Source organism: Helianthus annuus, chromosome 16 (assembly GCF_002127325.2).
Source record: "Helianthus annuus cultivar XRQ/B chromosome 16, HanXRQr2.0-SUNRISE, whole genome shotgun sequence".
NCBI lineage: Eukaryota > Viridiplantae > Streptophyta > Magnoliopsida > Asterales > Asteraceae > Helianthus > Helianthus annuus.
In genome coordinates, this window is record NC_035448.2 from 162,069,889 (window position 1) to 162,089,301 (window position 19,413).

A 19,413-nucleotide genomic window follows, 5' to 3' on the forward strand; every position below is an offset into this window, starting at 1 on the left:
TTCTTTCTAACACTACAACAAGCATTCTGCAAGAACACTGCACGCTGGCGCATCACATCACATGTTGACGGTAACTCTACCTCCTCTAATTCATCCGGAATTATTCCTATGCTTTTCAAGACACTAACGAAGTTTTAAATAAAGCAACTACACGATATACTCTTAACCTTGTCTTCCTTTATAGGGATATACTTATCTATTTAGATAATTAAGTAGTTTTAAAAACTTAATTACAGAATAGTACATGAGTATTAAAATAAATAAAAAGGTTCCACCATATTATATAAGTAGCTTTTTTTGTTTATTATATGCCATATATGCAGAACTTATATAAATTAGGTAACACTTTTTTTGTCTCTTTGGTGATTTAACCTTTAAAATAAACTTACGCTTTGGAGAAAATCACTAACATACTTGCTTTAAGGAACCTGTTAACCTCTACTATGGACACAAATGCCTCTGTTAGGAGTGATCATAGACCAAAAAATAGACCGGACTTGACCAAAACCTAGAAAGCCTCTAAAACTAGATGTGAGGACCAGACCAAGTAGTGCAATCAGGTTTCGGTAGGTTTTGGGTACGGTCAATGTGCCAATGTGGTTAACTAGACGGACCGATACCGAGCTGTTTGAGCTACAAAGTAAAAGGTGGACTTCTAGGCTTGAATGGGGTTAAAGTGACAACAATGAATTCTTAGGACAACTAGTTTCATTATTATTCTACTCAAACGTATTGTGAATAGATGAATCAAACTTTTACAACGCTTGCAAGACTGCATGAATATATGAGACTGTCGTGAAAGAAGTATTTGTTGTTGTGAATGACACTACACGTAAGAATTAACATACCCGATTGTGAATGACAATTGTTGTTGTATGCCTACGAACGTAAATTTCCTTATGTAGTGTTGTTGCTGGACAAAATCAATTTTATTTGGGCCATAATGGATTATGTGATAAAAATAATGGGTTACTTAATGAATAAATAGATAAATTATCTAACAAAGCCGTTTAATCATTGTTTATTGTTTTCATTTATTTATTTATTACACAATTTGAAATACATTTCTTACATTGGGTGAGGAAGATTCTAGAATAAGCAAAGTGCACTATAAAAGCACCTATTTCCTTCTCAACCCCAACAATCCTATTCCATAACCCTAATTTCACAAAAACCCCAAAATGTCTCAAGAACCATCCGCTGCTTGTACAACCTTAGAATATGGGGTATGGGGCGGGGTTTTGGGCGTGGGTTGGGGGAAAACGCCCAAGCCACCACCTCGGGTGGGCTTAGGTTAGGGTGTGGCCCTTGGGGCTTGGGTTTCAAGCCGGGCGTGGGGCGGGTCTAGCAAGCTGAAATGGCGGACTGTGAATGGCCAAACCAAAGTAGCCGTTGGGGGCTTTTTTTTTTTAATTTCCTTTATAAATACCTTACCATATTTAATATTTTTTTTCACACAATATCAAACACATAAAACACAATCTTGCCATGAGTTATTCAAGTTATAGTGAATCGTCATCATGATCATCTGACGATGGTGCGAAAATATTTATACAAACGATCGCGGCGGTGGTGAAAACTATTGTGGAAGACGAAGACGATGAGGAAGAGACTCAACAACCTAAACGAAGGAGAAGGTACATCGCTCGTGAACAGCACACCGCTAACAATTTGTTGGTAAGCGATTACTTCTCAGCGGAACCTAAGTATGATGAAAAAATGTTTAGGCGTCGTTTTCGTATGAGTAGAAACTTATTTTTAAGGATATCTAGAGATCTTGAGAAGAAGTATGTTTATTTCCAACAAAAACCGGATGTAACCGGCCAACTAGGATTTAGTATGTGGCAAAAGGTCACGGCCGCACTTAGGCAGTTAGCGTACGGCAATAGTTCGGACATTATGGATGACTATTTAAAAATGTCTGCACGTGTAGCTAGAGAAAGTCTTCACACCTTTTGTTCGTGTATTCTAGAACTTTATAGGAAAATATATTTAAGAAAGCCCTCGTTCAGCGACATGCAACAAATATTGGAACATCACGCAGATTATCGAGCGAGCATTCGGTGTTTTGAAGAAAAGGTGGCGAATATTGGCAATGCCTTGTCGACTATGGGACAAGGATCAGATTGGAAACGTGATGTACGCATGTATCATTCTTCACAACATGATTTTGGAGGATGAAGATAGAGCGGTCGTTACCTACTATGATGACGATGACCCCCAACCAGGTAACGTAACAGAGGAAGATAAAACGGCAAATGAATTTTTGATCAAGTCAAGAGATATACATCACAACCTTCGATCTGATTTGGTGGATCATGTTTCAACGATTCCTGGGTTCGAAACCAACGAAGGCGACGAAAAATGATTATTTTCTATGTTTATTTTAATAATTATTTTGTATATTTATGTAGTTTTTGGTTATATATATATATATATATATATATATATATATATATATATATATATATATATATATATATATATATATATATATATATATATATATATATATATATATATATATATATATATAAAGCTGATGTGGCTTGGCCACGCCAGCCAAGCCACGCCCACCATACCCCATCCAAAGAGGGTTTGAGAATTGAGTTTTGAAATAACACGTGTCAACCCATGCCCCAAACCCCACGCCCACCATACCCCATGGTCTTAATGGCAGATTGCAAACCAGGATGTGCCTACAAAAGGCATTTCCCGGCAGGGCCTCAAGGAGCAAGGAAGTTTCGGACTATTCAAGATTATGCTAATGTGGAGACTGTTCGGCGTAGGCTGCTGTGCTTGGAGGTCGATGAACAAAATGCTTACCTTGAAAGTTATTTCTATGCAATCAGATGTTTTAATGAGTTTCCAGTCGGCGGCGGCTGTGAAGCTGAGCTGAATAAGAAGCTGGAACATCGGAATCAGCAGTTTGCAGCTGAGATTTATGAGTTGAAGACGAAGCTGGCACACTTTGAAGATAAAGTTATGACCTTAACTGAAGAGTTGAAAGTTTTTAAGGAAGCGAAGAGTTGTTTGGAGTATTCGATTATGAGAAAGAATGTTGAAGTCCAAAGAATGAAGCTTGAGTTGGAATGTCTGAAGAAACAAGTTGCTGATGGTAAAAATATGATAAAAATCATACAATTTTTTATATTATTGATTAATAATAAGTCTTTATCTCTTTTTTTAGGGACTGTGGGAGAAGCACCGCTGTAACACCCCAACCCGGAAGGGCTGACGTGTCACAATAACGATAACATAAACAAAAGTCATAATTCCATTTATTTATTTGATAAGGATACAACCACACGACCATTAAAATTAAGATTAATATACAAGCGGAGACATTCATCTTAATTAACTAACATCTTCAGATTTATTCCTAGGCTTTATTCTTCTCTCTTTTTGTCACACTCCCAAAATTCACCTGCGGAGTGTCACCGCTTGGGAGCGTGACTGACCAGGATCAAGCCACCAATCATATCGAACATGTAATTAATACCAAATGTAATAAATGTAAACCAGTCATTCAATATGATAAGTGTTCAAACATAATCACAGTTTTAAAGTATAGCGGAAGCATAAGTACAAAAACCCAAATGTGTAACATAAGTTCAATAAGTTTCAAAACATAATCCTTACTCCACAACGACCTGCTCCTCCCTGTGCAAGCTCCATAAGTATCTAACGACCTGCAAGGCATGTAACAGAGGATCAACAACTAGTTGAGCGAGTTCACAGTTAACAGTTCAGTAATAGTATAGTGTGAGTAGTAGTATGTTCGTTCGTTATGTCATGTATCGTATTCGTTTCCATCGCGGCCTCCCAGGCATGTATGCGAAGATATTAGGGGATGTTCCTCCCAAGTGTTCTAGACTAGGTTTATCTGTATCGCGGCCTACCAGGCAGGTGTGCGAAGATTAGTAAATTACAGTTCGCGGCCTTCCAAAGGCAGGTGTGCGAAGTCAGTCATAATATCGCGGCCAACCCTTGGCAGGTGTGCGAAGATCAGTTCAATAAGTGTTACTAGTCTAGTAGTAGTTCTAACAGTGGAGTATGTACCATAGTTCATCAAATTACATCACTACGTTCCATTATAGACAAGTACCAGTAAATAATCAAATCCCATTCCCACCCTGGGAACCCCATGCCTTGGCTGTGTGAACTCACCTTGGTTTGCTCGGTATGATAAGTTTCTTGTTCACAACAAAGCAGTCATCCGTAGCCGAAAATAGAGAAGGAATATGGAAAAGCTTCACGAAAAGAATTGTTGCCGTCGTGTTCCAAGATTCTAGGGTTTGCCGATTGCAAAACTGTTCGTATAGTTTGGAAGCTAACATTTAAAACTAACAGCTATTGGGCCAAAGCCCAACTTGATTTCGCTGGGCATTTTTTTTTTGGACGAAAACACTTAGTGTTTTCACCACTAGGGTGTTTTCGGGTGGGGTATTTCATGGGTAAGGGTTTTCGGCCAAGACTTGAAAATTTGTTTTGAATATAATTACTCCCATACTCATACTATCAATACACAATATATATATAACACATATATAGATATCATGCATACCACAAATCTACAAACACACTTAATACACACCGTATATAACATATCAATCGCAATACGGTTTAACATATTACAACGGTGTACTGGTCGAAACAAATCAACAACTAACCAGTCAACGCGCAATAATTGCGAAGGTGAAATGTCGGAAACTCGAGTTGTCACATTTTCCCCAACTTAGAAGAAATTTCGTCCCGAAATTTGGTACGCACTCACTGAGGAAGCTAGGTAAGTTATATCGTTCACTGGTTTTCCTGGGGTGTCACATCATCCCCCCGTTGATTTGGAATTTCGTCCCGAAATTCAGTAGTAGTAGCTTCAGCCTCAGTAGTGGTTGCATTGGTTTCGAATAACTGGGGGTACTTTTCTGTCATCTGATCTTCGCGTTCCTAGGTGTACTCTGGGCCACGTCGGGAGTTCCAACGAACTCGAACAAGAGGGATTCTCTTGTGTTTGAGGACCTTAACATCCCGGTCCGTGATTTCAACTGGCTCCTCGACGAACTGCAACCGCTCGTCGATAGTGAGTTCCTTAAAAGGAACTGTGAGGGTCTCATCTGACAGGTACTTCTTCAGATTCGACACGTGAAATACATTGTGAACTGCACTGAGTTCAGCTGGTAAGTTCAGTCTGTAGGCTACTGGGCCTTATCCTTTCAGTGATTTCGAACGGTCCAACATACCGTGGATTGAATTTGCCTCATTTACCAAATCGAACCACACCCTTCCAGGGTGAGACTTTTAATAACACCCGGTCCCCGACCTGAAATTCCGAAGGTTTGCTACGCTTAACCGCGTAGGCTTTCTGACGGTCGCGTGCTGCCGCCCAGCGTCGTCGTATCTGTGCAGGAAGATCAGACTGAATAGTGAGCTACAGAGCTCGTACACGCCTAGGTAAAGTGTCTTTTCGACTGAGGGCGTCGGCCACAACATTGGCCTTGCCTGGATGATGCTTGATGGCGCATTCGTAGTCGTTCAGAAGTTCAACCCATCCCCGTTGACGCATGTTTAAATCCTTTTGCTTAAGAATATGCTCGAGATTCCTGTGATCGGTGTAAATCGTGCACCTGGTACCGTACAGGTAGTGTCGCCATATCTTAAGCGTGAAAACAACAGCTCCCAGCTCTAAATCGTGCGTCGAGTAGTTCCGTTCATGAATTCTTGAGTTGCCGCGAAGCGTAGGCGATAACTTTATCCTGTTGCATCAATACACACCCGAGACCCAACGGTAGGTGACACCATTTCTGTGTCAGCATAGTAAGCGGTTGCGCGATCTTCGAAAAGTCTTTAATGAATCGTCTGAAATACCCCGCCAAGCCCAAGAATTGGCGTATTTCCGTCGGTGTACGTGGTGCAGGCCAGTTTCTGATCGAATCTACCTTGGATGGATCGACATGAATCCCATCCCTGTTCACCACATGGCCTAAGAAGTGGACTTCACGAAGCCAGAAGTCACATTTAGTAAACTTGGCGTACAGTTGTCCCTTTCGAAAAAGTTCCACGATAAGACGTAAGTGCTGCTCGTGTTCCTCCTGACTCTTGGAGTAGATCAGAATGTCGTCGATAAAGACAATGGCAAACTTGTCAAGATAGGGTTTGCACTCCCTGTTCATAAGATCCATGAAGTCTGCAGGTGCGTTCGTAAGCCCGAATGGTATGACAAGAAACTCGTAATGGCCGCAGCGAGTTCTGAATGCTGTCTTGGAGACGTCCTCATCTTGGACTCTCAGCTGATGATAACCAGACCTTAGATCAACCTTGGAGTAGTAACTCGACCTTTGCAACTGGTCGAATAAGTCGTCAATGCGTGGAAGAGGATAACGGTTCTTCACTTTGACCTTGTTCAGTTCACGGTAATCAATTTCACATCCTGAAGGTGCCTGTTGATCACTATTCTTGCGTTGCTGCTGTGCTTGAGACCGAACGGTAGCTGAACCCTTGCTGGAATACCCATCCCATTTCCGCTTGTTGTCACTAGGAGTAGCGGGAGTAGCAGAAGTGGTAGCGGTAGTAATAGTGCTGATACAACTAAGCAGCCTGTTCTGTTCCACTACCGGATCCGTGGGGCGATGAGCAAGACACTGAATGTCTTGGATATTTTCGAGGTTAGCCGATGTAGCATGGCTCTGAATCTCTGAGGCTAGACCCTTGAGGTACAATTCGATACGCTTGCTTGGAAGGTCCACCATGGTTGGACACAAGATAGCCAGTTCGTTCGACCGTTTCGTATAAGTATCAATTTCTGATCCCGTCATTTTCCAATGGTAGAGCTCCACTCCCAACCTGTGGATGTCATCACGCGTGCAGTATTCCCTTTTAATGCGTTCTTTGTATTCGTTCCAGGGGGTGGCGTTAGCAGCTGCCAACCCTAGTATCCGTACTTGTGCGTTCCACCAGGTTAGCGCGATTTCTTCCAAAGTACCAGTGGCGTAGTTGACCCTGCGAGCCTCAGGGCATTCACACATCTCGAACACAGATTCTAGCTTCTCAAACCAATGGGTCCCACTGCCCCCTCGGTGCCACTGAATGAGCTTGGACGACAGTCCATGAAGTTTCTTGAATGTGCAGACAGGTTGCTATGCGTTCTGACCCGTTGCGCGAGAAAGATAGGTCAAAGTTAAGCGCGAGAGTTGGGTCACGAGAGTAGGATCTAACATCCTAGGATAGGTCTGGAATAGCAGGTTATACCTCCTGCTTGTGCGGCTGCAAGCGTCGCAGCAACTGGTTCGTTAATGAGAGCCGTCAACTGGGCTTGAGTCATGTTAACACGTCCAGACATGATCGAACAGTAAAGGTAGCATAAGTATGAATGGTTCGCGAGTAGTGCGATGACAGAAAAGTGTAGGCACATAGGTGTTCTCAAGCAAGTATCAAGTAGTGAGCAAAGTAATGTAAGCATACTACGAGAAAGTTCTATGCAATTCTAGCATGTAGGCAATAAACATAAACCTTATTACCTAGGATGTCGAGTCTTGCACGTGGAGCGAAGCATCGTTGTGGATCGTTGAGAGCACTATTCTGGTTATAGTCTGGTTTTAATAAAAACGTTTTCCATATTAAAACCAAGTTCTCTATAACCAATGGCTCTGATACCAATCTGTCACACTCCCAAAATTCACCTGCGGAGTGTCACCGCTTGGGAGCGTGACTGACCAGGATCAAGCCACCAATCATATCGAACATGTAATTAATACCAAATGTAATAAATGTAAACCAGTCATTCAATATGATAAGTGTTCAAACATAATCACAGTTTTAAAGTATAGCGGAAGCATAAGTACAAAAACCCAAATGTGTAACATAAGTTCAATAAGTTTCAAAACATAATCCTTGCTCCACAACGACCTGCTCCTCCCTGTGCAAGCTCCATAAGTATCTAACGACCTGCAAGGCATGTAACAGAGGATCAACAACTAGTTGAGCGAGTTCACAGTTAACAGTTCAGTAATAGTATAGTGTGAGTAGTAGTATGTTCGTTCGTTATGTCATGTATCGTATTCGTTTCCATCGCGGCCTCCCAGGCATGTATGCGAAGATATTAGGGGATGTTCCTCCCAAGTGTTCTAGACTAGGTTTATCTGTATCGCGGCCTACCAGGCAGGTGTGCGAAGATTAGTAAATTACAGTTCGCGGCCTTCCAAAGGCAGGTGTGCGAAGTCAGTCATAATATCGCGGCCAACCCTTGGCAGGTGTGCGAAGATCAGTTCAATAAGTGTTACTAGTCTAGTAGTAGTTCTAACAGTGGAGTATGTACCATAGTTCATCAAATTACATCACTACGTTCCATTATAGACAAGTACCAGTAAATAATCAAATCCCATTCCCACCCTGGGAACCCCATGCCTTGGCTGTGTGAACTCACCTTGGTTTGCTCGGTATGATAAGTTTCTTGTTCACAACAAAGCAGTCATCCGTAGCCGAAAATAGAGAAGGAATATGGAAAAGCTTCACGAAAAGAATTGTTGCCGTCGTGTTCCAAGATTCTAGGGTTTGCCGATTGCAAAACTGTTCGTATAGTTTGGAAGCTAACATTTAAAACTAACAGCTATTGGGCCAAAGCCCAACTTGATTTCGCTGGGCATTTTTTTTTTGGACGAAAACACTTAGTGTTTTCACCACTAGGGTGTTTTCGGGTGGGGTATTTCATGGGTAAGGGTTTTCGGCCAAGACTTGAAAATTTGTTTTGAATATAATTACTCCCATACTCATACTATCAATACACAATATATATATAACACATATATAGATATCATGCATACCACAAATCTACAAACACACTTAATACACACCGTATATAACATATCAATCGCAATACGGTTTAACATATTACAACGGTGTACTGGTCGAAACAAATCAACAACTAACCAGTCAACGCGCAATAATTGCGAAGGTGAAATGTCGGAAACTCGAGTTGTCACACTTTTCCCCTCCCAAAATAATCTGTGGACCTGTATATACAAAAAGTTTACGGAATGAGCCGAATGCTCAGTACGGAATTTTAGGCTCAAATAACAAATAATGCTTCATATGAAGTCTTATCCGGATGGAACTTTAGGCGAAAATGATACGATGCAAGAACAAAATTTCATAATCATATCTTACGGATGTACCCATGAGCAAACTTAAAACGTGACAATACACAGGTAGCTACTCCTGCATAATTATCACATGAGATGGCGAATTGGCATACCCGTTATCCACCTCCTTATACTTAAATCCTAGGATCAATCCATACGCCTCCTAATAGCCTTATGTACTACACTTGTACTTAAGAGACGCCGTGAACTGATCTCTCCGTCACGGATGGAGCACATGATGTTGATGCCACAACAACATGCTCGTGGGACACTCCACGAGAAGCGATACTCAGGGTATCAGAGTACAAATGGTCTTATTCACATAACTTATAAAACTTATTTTCATAACAAAACGGAACATATATTGGAACATGCGATAATGAGTATAACAACATAATACTATCGCATGACATGAAAGTTAAATCAAATGATTAGGATAGGAATCGAACGGACTGTCAAATGAATCGATAATCAAAGACGTGAGGAGTTTTTAACAGATATAGTAATTTAGTGGTTTTATAATAATTTGAATATGAAGCAATAAAGAGTGGGGTAAGGATCCGTACCTTAATAACTCCAAAGTGAAGCTACCTTGTGCTAATATTTTAGATTTATATGGGCAGAGTTTAAACTACTGATTAATCTTTTAACCTAATTTAAATAACATGCACACAAACTAGGTTAGTAACTTAATACAACATTTACGTCAATTCACGAGATCAAACCCTCACAACTATTATCAAGTGCAATACTTAACAATTCAATCGGATTCACAACGAATAACAGAGCATAGTCCGAATTCGAACAGCACTCAAATATTCAAGTTGAAATCACGACGAATAATCAAAGTAGAAGCTCAATTTGAGCAGCACTCAGACAATCCTTGGATATTTATAATCGATCCGACGTTGAATCGTAATTGCGATCGAGTTATTACCCTGATTGCGGCAACGCTTCGAGGTGTGTGTGTGTTTGGGTAGTGGAAGAAGTATAACTCGACGTCAATTGAGAATTTGAGCATCGTTTTTGTGCACAGAAGCAAGTCCCAAAGCCTGCTATTTATACTAATTTTTGGGACATGCCTACCTACCTGCTTGACATGCCTACCTACCTGCTTGACAGACATGCCTACCTACCTGCTTGATTGACATGCCTACCTACCTGCTTGACATGCCTACCTACCTGCTTGATTGACATGCCTACCTACCTGCTTGATTGACATGCCTACCTACCTGCTTGACATGCCTACCTACCTGCTTGACATGCCTACCTACCTGCTTGATTGACATGCCTACCTACCTGCTTGACATGCCTACCTACCTGCTTGACATGCCTACCTACCTACTGCTTGATTGACATGCCTACCTACCTGCTTGACATGCCTACCTACCTGCTTGACATGCCTACCTACTTGCTTGATTGTCATGCCTACCTACCTGCTTGACATGCCTACCTACTTGCTTGATTGAGATGCCTACCTACTTGCTTGACATGCCTACCTACTTGCTTGATTGACATGCCTACCTACCTGCTTGATTGACATGCTTGGGTGTCTTAATTAGGTTTTCTAGTGGTTTATATTTACTATTATTCTTTTTATTTCTAGAATAATGATTTTAAATTTATGGGTATTACAACTATTACCCCCTTAAAAGAAATTTCGTCCTCGAAATTTTTCAAACAAGAATATAACCTATTGCATAGGTAACAGAAACGAAACTTTTATAGCAGAGTTACTAACTTATATAACCAGAATATCCTAACCACACATGTGTATCTGAAATTCATAACTAAGGTCATGACTATACTTGTCAATTACCTTATATATGTGCCCTAATGGTCCTTTTATAACGTATCTTAATAAAATATCTTACCGTACGAAAAGTCAATAGAGACTTACAGATACTTAGAGTGACTATTAGTACTGATATTTCCTACATAGACATCTATAAGAATAGACATAGGAGTTAAACCAAATAAGAGATCAAGTTGAATCCTATCATAGATATCTACCCATTCCTCACAGGTCTTAATTACTATCTTCAAGTTTTCTACAGGAAAGAGCCTTTGCTCTGATACCATAGCTGTAACACCCCAGCCCGGAAGGGCTGACGTGTCACAATAACGATAACATAAACAAAAGTCATAATTCCATTTATTTATTTGATAAGGATACAACCACACGACCATTAAAATTAAGATTAATATACAAGCGGAGACATTCATCTTAATTAACTAACATCTTCAGATTTATTCCTAGGCTTTATTCTTCTCTCTTTTCCCCTCCCAAAATAATCTGTGGACCTGTATATACAAAAAGTTTACGGAATGAGCCGAATGCTCAGTACGGAATTTTAGGCTCAAATAACAAATAATGCTTCATATGAAGTCTTATCCGGATGGAACTTTAGGCGAAAATGATACGATGCAAGAACAAAATTTCATAATCATATCTTACGGATGTACCCATGAGCAAACTTAAAACGTGACAATACACAGGTAGCTACTCCTGCATAATTATCACATGAGATGGCGAATTGGCATACCCGTTATCCACCTCCTTATACTTAAATCCTAGGATCAATCCATACGCCTCCTAATAGCCTTATGTACTACACTTGTACTTAAGAGACGCCGTGAACTGATCTCTCCGTCACGGATGGAGCACATGATGTTGATGCCACAACAACATGCTCGTGGGACACTCCACGAGAAGCGATACTCAGGGTATCAGAGTACAAATGGTCTTATTCACATAACTTATAAAACTTATTTTCATAACAAAACGGAACATATATTGGAACATGCGATAATGAGTATAACAACATAATACTATCGCATGACATGAAAGTTAAATCAAATGATTAGGATAGGAATCGAACGGACTGTCAAATGAATCGATAATCAAAGACGTGAGGAGTTTTTAACAGATATAGTAATTTAGTGGTTTTATAATAATTTGAATATGAAGCAATAAAGAGTGGGGTAAGGATCCGTACCTTAATAACTCCAAAGTGAAGCTACCTTGTGCTAATATTTTAGATTTATATGGGCAGAGTTTAAACTACTGATTAATCTTTTAACCTAATTTAAATAACATGCACACAAACTAGGTTAGTAACTTAATACAGCATTTACGTCAATTCACGAGATCAAACCCTCACAACTATTATCAAGTGCAATACTTAACAATTCAATCGGATTCACAACGAATAACAGAGCATAGTCCGAATTCAAACAGCACTCAAATATTCAAGTTGAAATAACGACGAATAATCAAAGTAGAAGCTCAATTTGAGCAGCACTCAGACAATCCTTGGATAGTTATAATCGATCCGACGTTGAATCGTAATTGCGATCGAGTTATTACCCTGATTGCGGCAACGCTTCGAGGTGTGTGTGTGTTTGGGTAGTGGAAGAAGTATAACTCGACGTCAATTGAGAATTTGAGCATCGTTTTTGTGCACAGAAGCAAGTCCCAAAGCCTGCTATTTATACTAATTTTTGGGACATGCCTACCTACCTGCTTGACATGCCTACCTACCTGCTTGATAGACATGCCTACCTACCTGCTTGATTGACATGCCTACCTACCTGCTTGACATGCCTACCTACCTGCTTGATTGACATGCCTACCTACCTGCTTGATTGACATGCCTACCTACCTGCTTGACATGCCTACCTACCTGCTTGACATGCCTACCTACCTGCTTGATTGACATGCCTACCTACCTGCTTGACATGCCTACCTACCTGCTTGACATGCCTACCTACCTACCTGCTTGATTGACATGCCTACCTACCTGCTTGACATGCCTACCTACTTGCTTGATTGTCATGCCTACCTACCTGCTTGACATGCCTACCTACTTGCTTGATTGAGATGCCTACCTACTTGCTTGACATGCCTACCTACTTGCTTGATTGACATGCCTACCTACCTGCTTGATTGACATGCTTGGGTGTCTTAATTAGGGTTTTCTAGTGGTTTATATTTACTATTATTCTTTTTATTTCTAGAATAATGATTTTAAATTTATGGGTATTACAACTATTACCCCCTTAAAAGAAATTTCGTCCTCGAAATTTTTCAAACAAGAATATAACCTATTGCATAGGTAACAGAAACGAAACTTTTATAGCAGAGTTACTAACTTATATAACCAGAATATCCTAACCACACATGTGTATCTGAAATTCATAACTAAGGTCATGACTATACTTGTCAATTACCTTATATATGTGTCCTAATGGTCCTTTTATAACGTATCTTAATAAAATATCTTACCGTACGAAAAGTCAATAGAGACTTACAGATACTTAGAGTGACTATTAGTACTGATATTTCCTACATAGACATCTATAAGAATAGACATAGGAGTTAAACCAAATAAGAGATCAAGTTGAATCCTATCATAGATATCTACCCATTCCTCACAGGTCTTAATTACTATCTTCAAGTTTTCTACAGGAAAGAGCCTTTGCTCTGATACCATAGCTGTAACACCCCAGCCCGGAAGGGCTGACGTGTCACAATAACGATAACATAAACAAAAGTCATAATTCCATTTATTTATTTGATAAGGATACAACCACACGACCATTAAAATTAAGATTAATATACAAGCGGAGACATTCATCTTAATTAACTAACATCTTCAGATTTATTCCTAGGCTTTATTCTTCTCTCTTTTCCCCTCCCAAAATAATCTGTGGACCTGTATATACAAAAAGTTTACGGAATGAGCCGAATGCTCAGTACGGAATTTTAGGCTCAAATAACAAATAATGCTTCATATGAAGTCTTATCCGGATGGAACTTTAGGCGAAAATGATACGATGCAAGAACAAAATTTCATAATCATATCTTACGGATGTACCCATGAGCAAACTTAAAACGTGACAATACACAGGTAGCTACTCCTGCATAATTATCACATGAGATGGCGAATTGGCATACCCGTTATCCACCTCCTTATACTTAAATCCTAGGATCAATCCATACGCCTCCTAATAGCCTTATGTACTACACTTGTACTTAAGAGACGCCGCGAACTGATCTCTCCGTCACGGATGGAGCACATGATGTTGATGCCACAACAACATGCTCGTGGGACACTCCACGAGAAGCGATACTCAGGGTATCAGAGTACAAATGGTCTTATTCACATAACTTATAAAACTTATTTTCATAACAAAACGGAACATATATTGGAACATGCGATAATGAGTATAACAACATAATACTATCGCATGACATGAAAGTTAAATCAAATGATTAGGATAGGAATCGAACGGACTGTCAAATGAATCGATAATCAAAGACGTGAGGAGTTTTTAATAGATATAGTAATTTAGTGGTTTTATAATAATTTGAATATGAAGCAATAAAGAGTGGGGTAAGGATCCGTACCTTAATAACTCCAAAGTGAAGCTACCTTGTGCTAATATTTTAGATTTATATGGGCAGAGTTTAAACTACTGATTAATCTTTTAACCTAATTTAAATAACATGCACACAAACTAGGTTAGTAACTTAATACAGCATTTACGTCAATTCACGAGATCAAACCCTCACAACTATTATCAAGTGCAATACTTAACAATTCAATCGGATTCACAACGAATAACAGAGCATAGTCCGAATTCGAACAGCACTCAAATATTCAAGTTGAAATCACGACGAATAATCAAAGTAGAAGCTCAATTTGAGCAGCACTCAGACAATCCTTGGATAGTTATAATCGATCCGACGTTGAATCGTAATTGCGATCGAGTTATTACCCTGATTGCGGCAACGCTTCGAGGTGTGTGTGTGTTTGGGTAGTGGAAGAAGTATAACTCGACGTCAATTGAGAATTTGAGCATCGTTTTTGTGCACAGAAGCAAGTCCCAAAGCCTGCTATTTATACTAATTTTTGGGACATGCCTACCTACCTGCTTGACATGCCTACCTACCTGCTTGACAGACATGCCTACCTACCTGCTTGATTGACATGCCTACCTACCTGCTTGACATGCCTACCTACCTGCTTGATTGACATGCCTACCTACCTGCTTGATTGACATGCCTACCTACCTGCTTGACATGCCTACCTACCTGCTTGACATGCCTACCTACCTGCTTGATTGACATGCCTACCTACCTGCTTGACATGCCTACCTACCTGCTTGACATGCCTACCTACCTACTGCTTGATTGACATGCCTACCTACCTGCTTGACATGCCTACCTACCTGCTTGACATGCCTACCTACTTGCTTGATTGTCATGCCTACCTACCTGCTTGACATGCCTACCTACTTGCTTGATTGAGATGCCTACCTACTTGCTTGACATGCCTACCTACTTGCTTGATTGACATGCCTACCTACCTGCTTGATTGACATGCTTGGGTGTCTTAATTAGGGTTTTCTAGTGGTTTATATTTACTATTATTCTTTTTATTTCTAGAATAATGATTTTAAATTTATGGGTATTACAACTATTACCCCCTTAAAAGAAATTTCGTCCTCGAAATTTTTCAAACAAGAATATAACCTATTGCATAGGTAACAGAAACGAAACTTTTATAGCAGAGTTACTAACTTATATAACCAGAATATCCTAACCACACATGTGTATCTGAAATTCATAACTAAGGTCATGACTATACTTGTCAATTACCTTATATATGTGCCCTAATGGTCCTTTTATAACGTATCTTAATAAAATATCTTACCGTACGAAAAGTCAATAGAGACTTACAGATACTTAGAGTGACTATTAGTACTGATATTTCCTACATAGACATCTATAAGAATAGACATAGGAGTTAAACCAAATAAGAGATCAAGTTGAATCCTATCATAGATATCTACCCATTCCTCACAGGTCTTAATTACTATCTTCAAGTTTTCTACAGGAAAGAGCCTTTGCTCTGATACCATAGCTGTAACACCCCAGCCCGGAAGGGCTGACGTGTCACAATAACGATAACATAAACAAAAGTCATAATTCCATTTATTTATTTGATAAGGATACAACCACACGACCATTAAAATTAAGATTAATATACAAGCGGAGACATTCATCTTAATTAACTAACATCTTCAGATTTATTCCTAGGCTTTATTCTTCTCTCTTTTCCCCTCCCAAAATAATCTGTGGACCTGTATATACAAAAAGTTTACGGAATGAGCCGAATGCTCAGTACGGAATTTTAGGCTCAAATAACAAATAATGCTTCATATGAAGTCTTATCCGGATGGAACTTTAGGCGAAAATGATACGATGCAAGAACAAAATTTCATAATCATATCTTACGGATGTACCCATGAGCAAACTTAAAACGTGACAATACACAGGTAGCTACTCCTGCATAATTATCACATGAGATGGCGAATTGGCATACCCGTTATCCACCTCCTTATACTTAAATCCTAGGATCAATCCATACGCCTCCTAATAGCCTTATGTACTACACTTGTACTTAAGAGACGCCGTGAACTGATCTCTCCGTCACGGATGGAGCACATGATGTTGATGCCACAACAACATGCTCGTGGGACACTCCACGAGAAGCGATACTCAGGGTATCAGAGTACAAATGGTCTTATTCACATAACTTATAAAACTTATTTTCATAACAAAACGGAACATATATTGGAACATGCGATAATGAGTATAACAACATAATACTATCGCATGACATGAAAGTTAAATCAAATGATTAGGATAGGAATCGAACGGACTGTCAAATGAATCGATAATCAAAGACGTGAGGAGTTTTTAACAGATATAGTAATTTAGTGGTTTTATAATAATTTGAATATGAAGCAATAAAGAGTGGGGTAAGGATCCGTACCTTAATAACTCCAAAGTGAAGCTACCTTGTGCTAATATTTTAGATTTATATGGGCAGAGTTTAAACTACTGATTAATCTTTTAACCTAATTTAAATAACATGCACACAAACTAGGTTAGTAACTTAATACAGCATTTACGTCAATTCACGAGATCAAACCCTCACAACTATTATCAAGTGCAATACTTAACAATTCAATCGGATTCACAACGAATAACAGAGCATAGTCCGAATTCGAACAGCACTCAAATATTCAAGTTGAAATCACGACGAATAATCAAAGTAGAAGCTCAATTTGAGCAGCACTCAGACAATCCTTGGATAGTTATAATCGATCCGACGTTGAATCGTAATTGCGATCGAGTTATTACCCTGATTGCGGCAACGCTTCGAGGTGTGTGTGTGTTTGGGTAGTGGAAGAAGTATAACTCGACGTCAATTGAGAATTTGAGCATCGTTTTTGTGCACAGAAGCAAGTCCCAAAGCCTGCTATTTATACTAATTTTTGGGACATGCCTACCTACCTGCTTGACATGCCTACCTACCTGCTTGACAGACATGCCTACCTACCTGCTTGATTGACATGCCTACCTACCTGCTTGACATGCCTACCTACCTGCTTGATTGACATGCCTACCTACCTGCTTGATTGACATGCCTACCTACCTGCTTGACATGCCTACCTACCTGCTTGACATGCCTACCTACCTGCTTGATTGACATGCCTACCTACCTGCTTGACATGCCTACCTACCTGCTTGACATGCCTACCTACCTACCTGCTTGATTGACATGCCTACCTACCTGCTTGACATGCCTACCTACCTGCTTGACATGCCTACCTACTTGCTTGATTGTCATGCCTACCTACCTGCTTGACATGCCTACCTACTTGCTTGATTGAGATGCCTACCTACTTGCTTGACATGCCTACCTACTTGCTTGATTGACATGCCTACCTACCTGCTTGATTGACATGCTTGGGTGTCTTAATTAGGGTTTTCTAGTGGTTTATATTTACTATTATTCTTTTTATTTCTAGAATAATGATTTTAAATTTATGGGTATTACAACTATTACCCCCTTAAAAGAAATTTCGTCCTCGAAATTTTTCAAACAAGAATATAACCTATTGCATAGGTAACAGAAACGAAACTTTTATAGCAGAGTTACTAACTTATATAACCAGAATATCCTAACCACACATGTGTATCTGAAATTCATAACTAAGGTCATGACTATACTTGTCAATTACCTTATATATGTGCCCTAATGGTCCTTTTATAACGTATCTTAATAAAATATCTTACCGTACGAAAAGTCAATAGAGACTTACAGATACTTAGAGTGACTATTAGTACTGATATTTCCTACATAGACATCTATAAGAATAGACATAGGAGTTAAACCAAATAAGAGATCAAGTTGAATCCTATCATAGATATCTACCCATTCCTCACAGGTCTTAATTACTATCTTCAAGTTTTCTACAGGAAAGAGCCTTTGCTCTGATACCATAGCTGTAACACCCCAGCCCGGAAGGGCTGACGTGTCACAATAACGATAACATAAACAAAAGTCATAATTCCATTTATTTATTTGATAAGGATACAACCACACGACCATTAAAATTAAGATTAATATACAAGCGGAGACATTCATCTTAATTAACTAACATCTTCAGATTTATTCCTAGGCTTTATTCTTCTCTCTTTTCCCCTCCCAAAATAATCTGTGGACCTGTATATACAAAAAGTTTACGGAATGAGCCGAATGCTCAGTACGGAATTTTAGGCTCAAATAACAAATAATGCTTCATATGAAGTCTTATCCGGATGGAACTTTAGGCGAAAATGATACGATGCAAGAACAAAATTTCATAATCATATCTTACGGATGTACCCATGAGCAAACTTAAAACGTGACAATACACAGGTAGCTACTCCTGCATAATTATCACATGAGATGGCGAATTGGCATACCCGTTATCCACCTCCTTATACTTAAATCCTAGGATCAATCCATACGCCTCCTAATAGCCTTATGTACTACACTTGTACTTAAGAGACGCCGTGAACTGATCTCTCCGTCACGGATGGAGCACATGATGTTGATGCCACAACAACATGCTCGTGGGACACTCCACGAGAAGCGATACTCAGGGTATCAGAGTACAAATGGTCTTATTCACATAACTTATAAAACTTATTTTCATAACAAAACGGAACATATATTGGAACATGCGATAATGAGTATAACAACATAATACTATCGCATGACATGAAAGTTAAATCAAATGATTAGGATAGGAATCGAACGGACTGTCAAATGAATCGATAATCAAAGACGTGAGGAGTTTTTAACAGATATAGTAATTTAGTGGTTTTATAATAATTTGAATATGAAGCAATAAAGAGTGGGGTAAGGAT

General features: G+C 39.5%; 1 protein-coding gene across 1 annotated transcript; it reads left to right on the forward strand.

The window, feature by feature from the left end:
• The first annotated feature begins 2,584 nt into the window (after window positions 1-2,584).
• Window positions 2,585-3,216, forward strand: LOC110876786. Its single transcript, XM_022124948.1, has 2 exons — window positions 2,585-3,118; window positions 3,191-3,216. Exons 1-2 carry the CDS (start codon window positions 2,635-2,637, stop codon window positions 3,214-3,216), a joined length of 510 nt encoding a protein of 169 aa, XP_021980640.1. The 5' UTR covers window positions 2,585-2,634.
• The last annotated feature ends 16,197 nt before the right edge of the window (window positions 3,217-19,413 follow it).

Bases quoted from the DNA above. Each gene is read 5' to 3' on its own strand.
- LOC110876786 (XM_022124948.1), top strand. From the start codon at position 2,635: ATGCCCCAAACCCCACGCCCACCATACCCCATGGTCTTAATGGCAGAT. The intron at 3,119-3,190 runs GTAAAAATATGA...CTCTTTTTTTAG, and splicing joins GAAGAAACAAGTTGCTGATG to GGACTGTGGGAGAAGCACCG.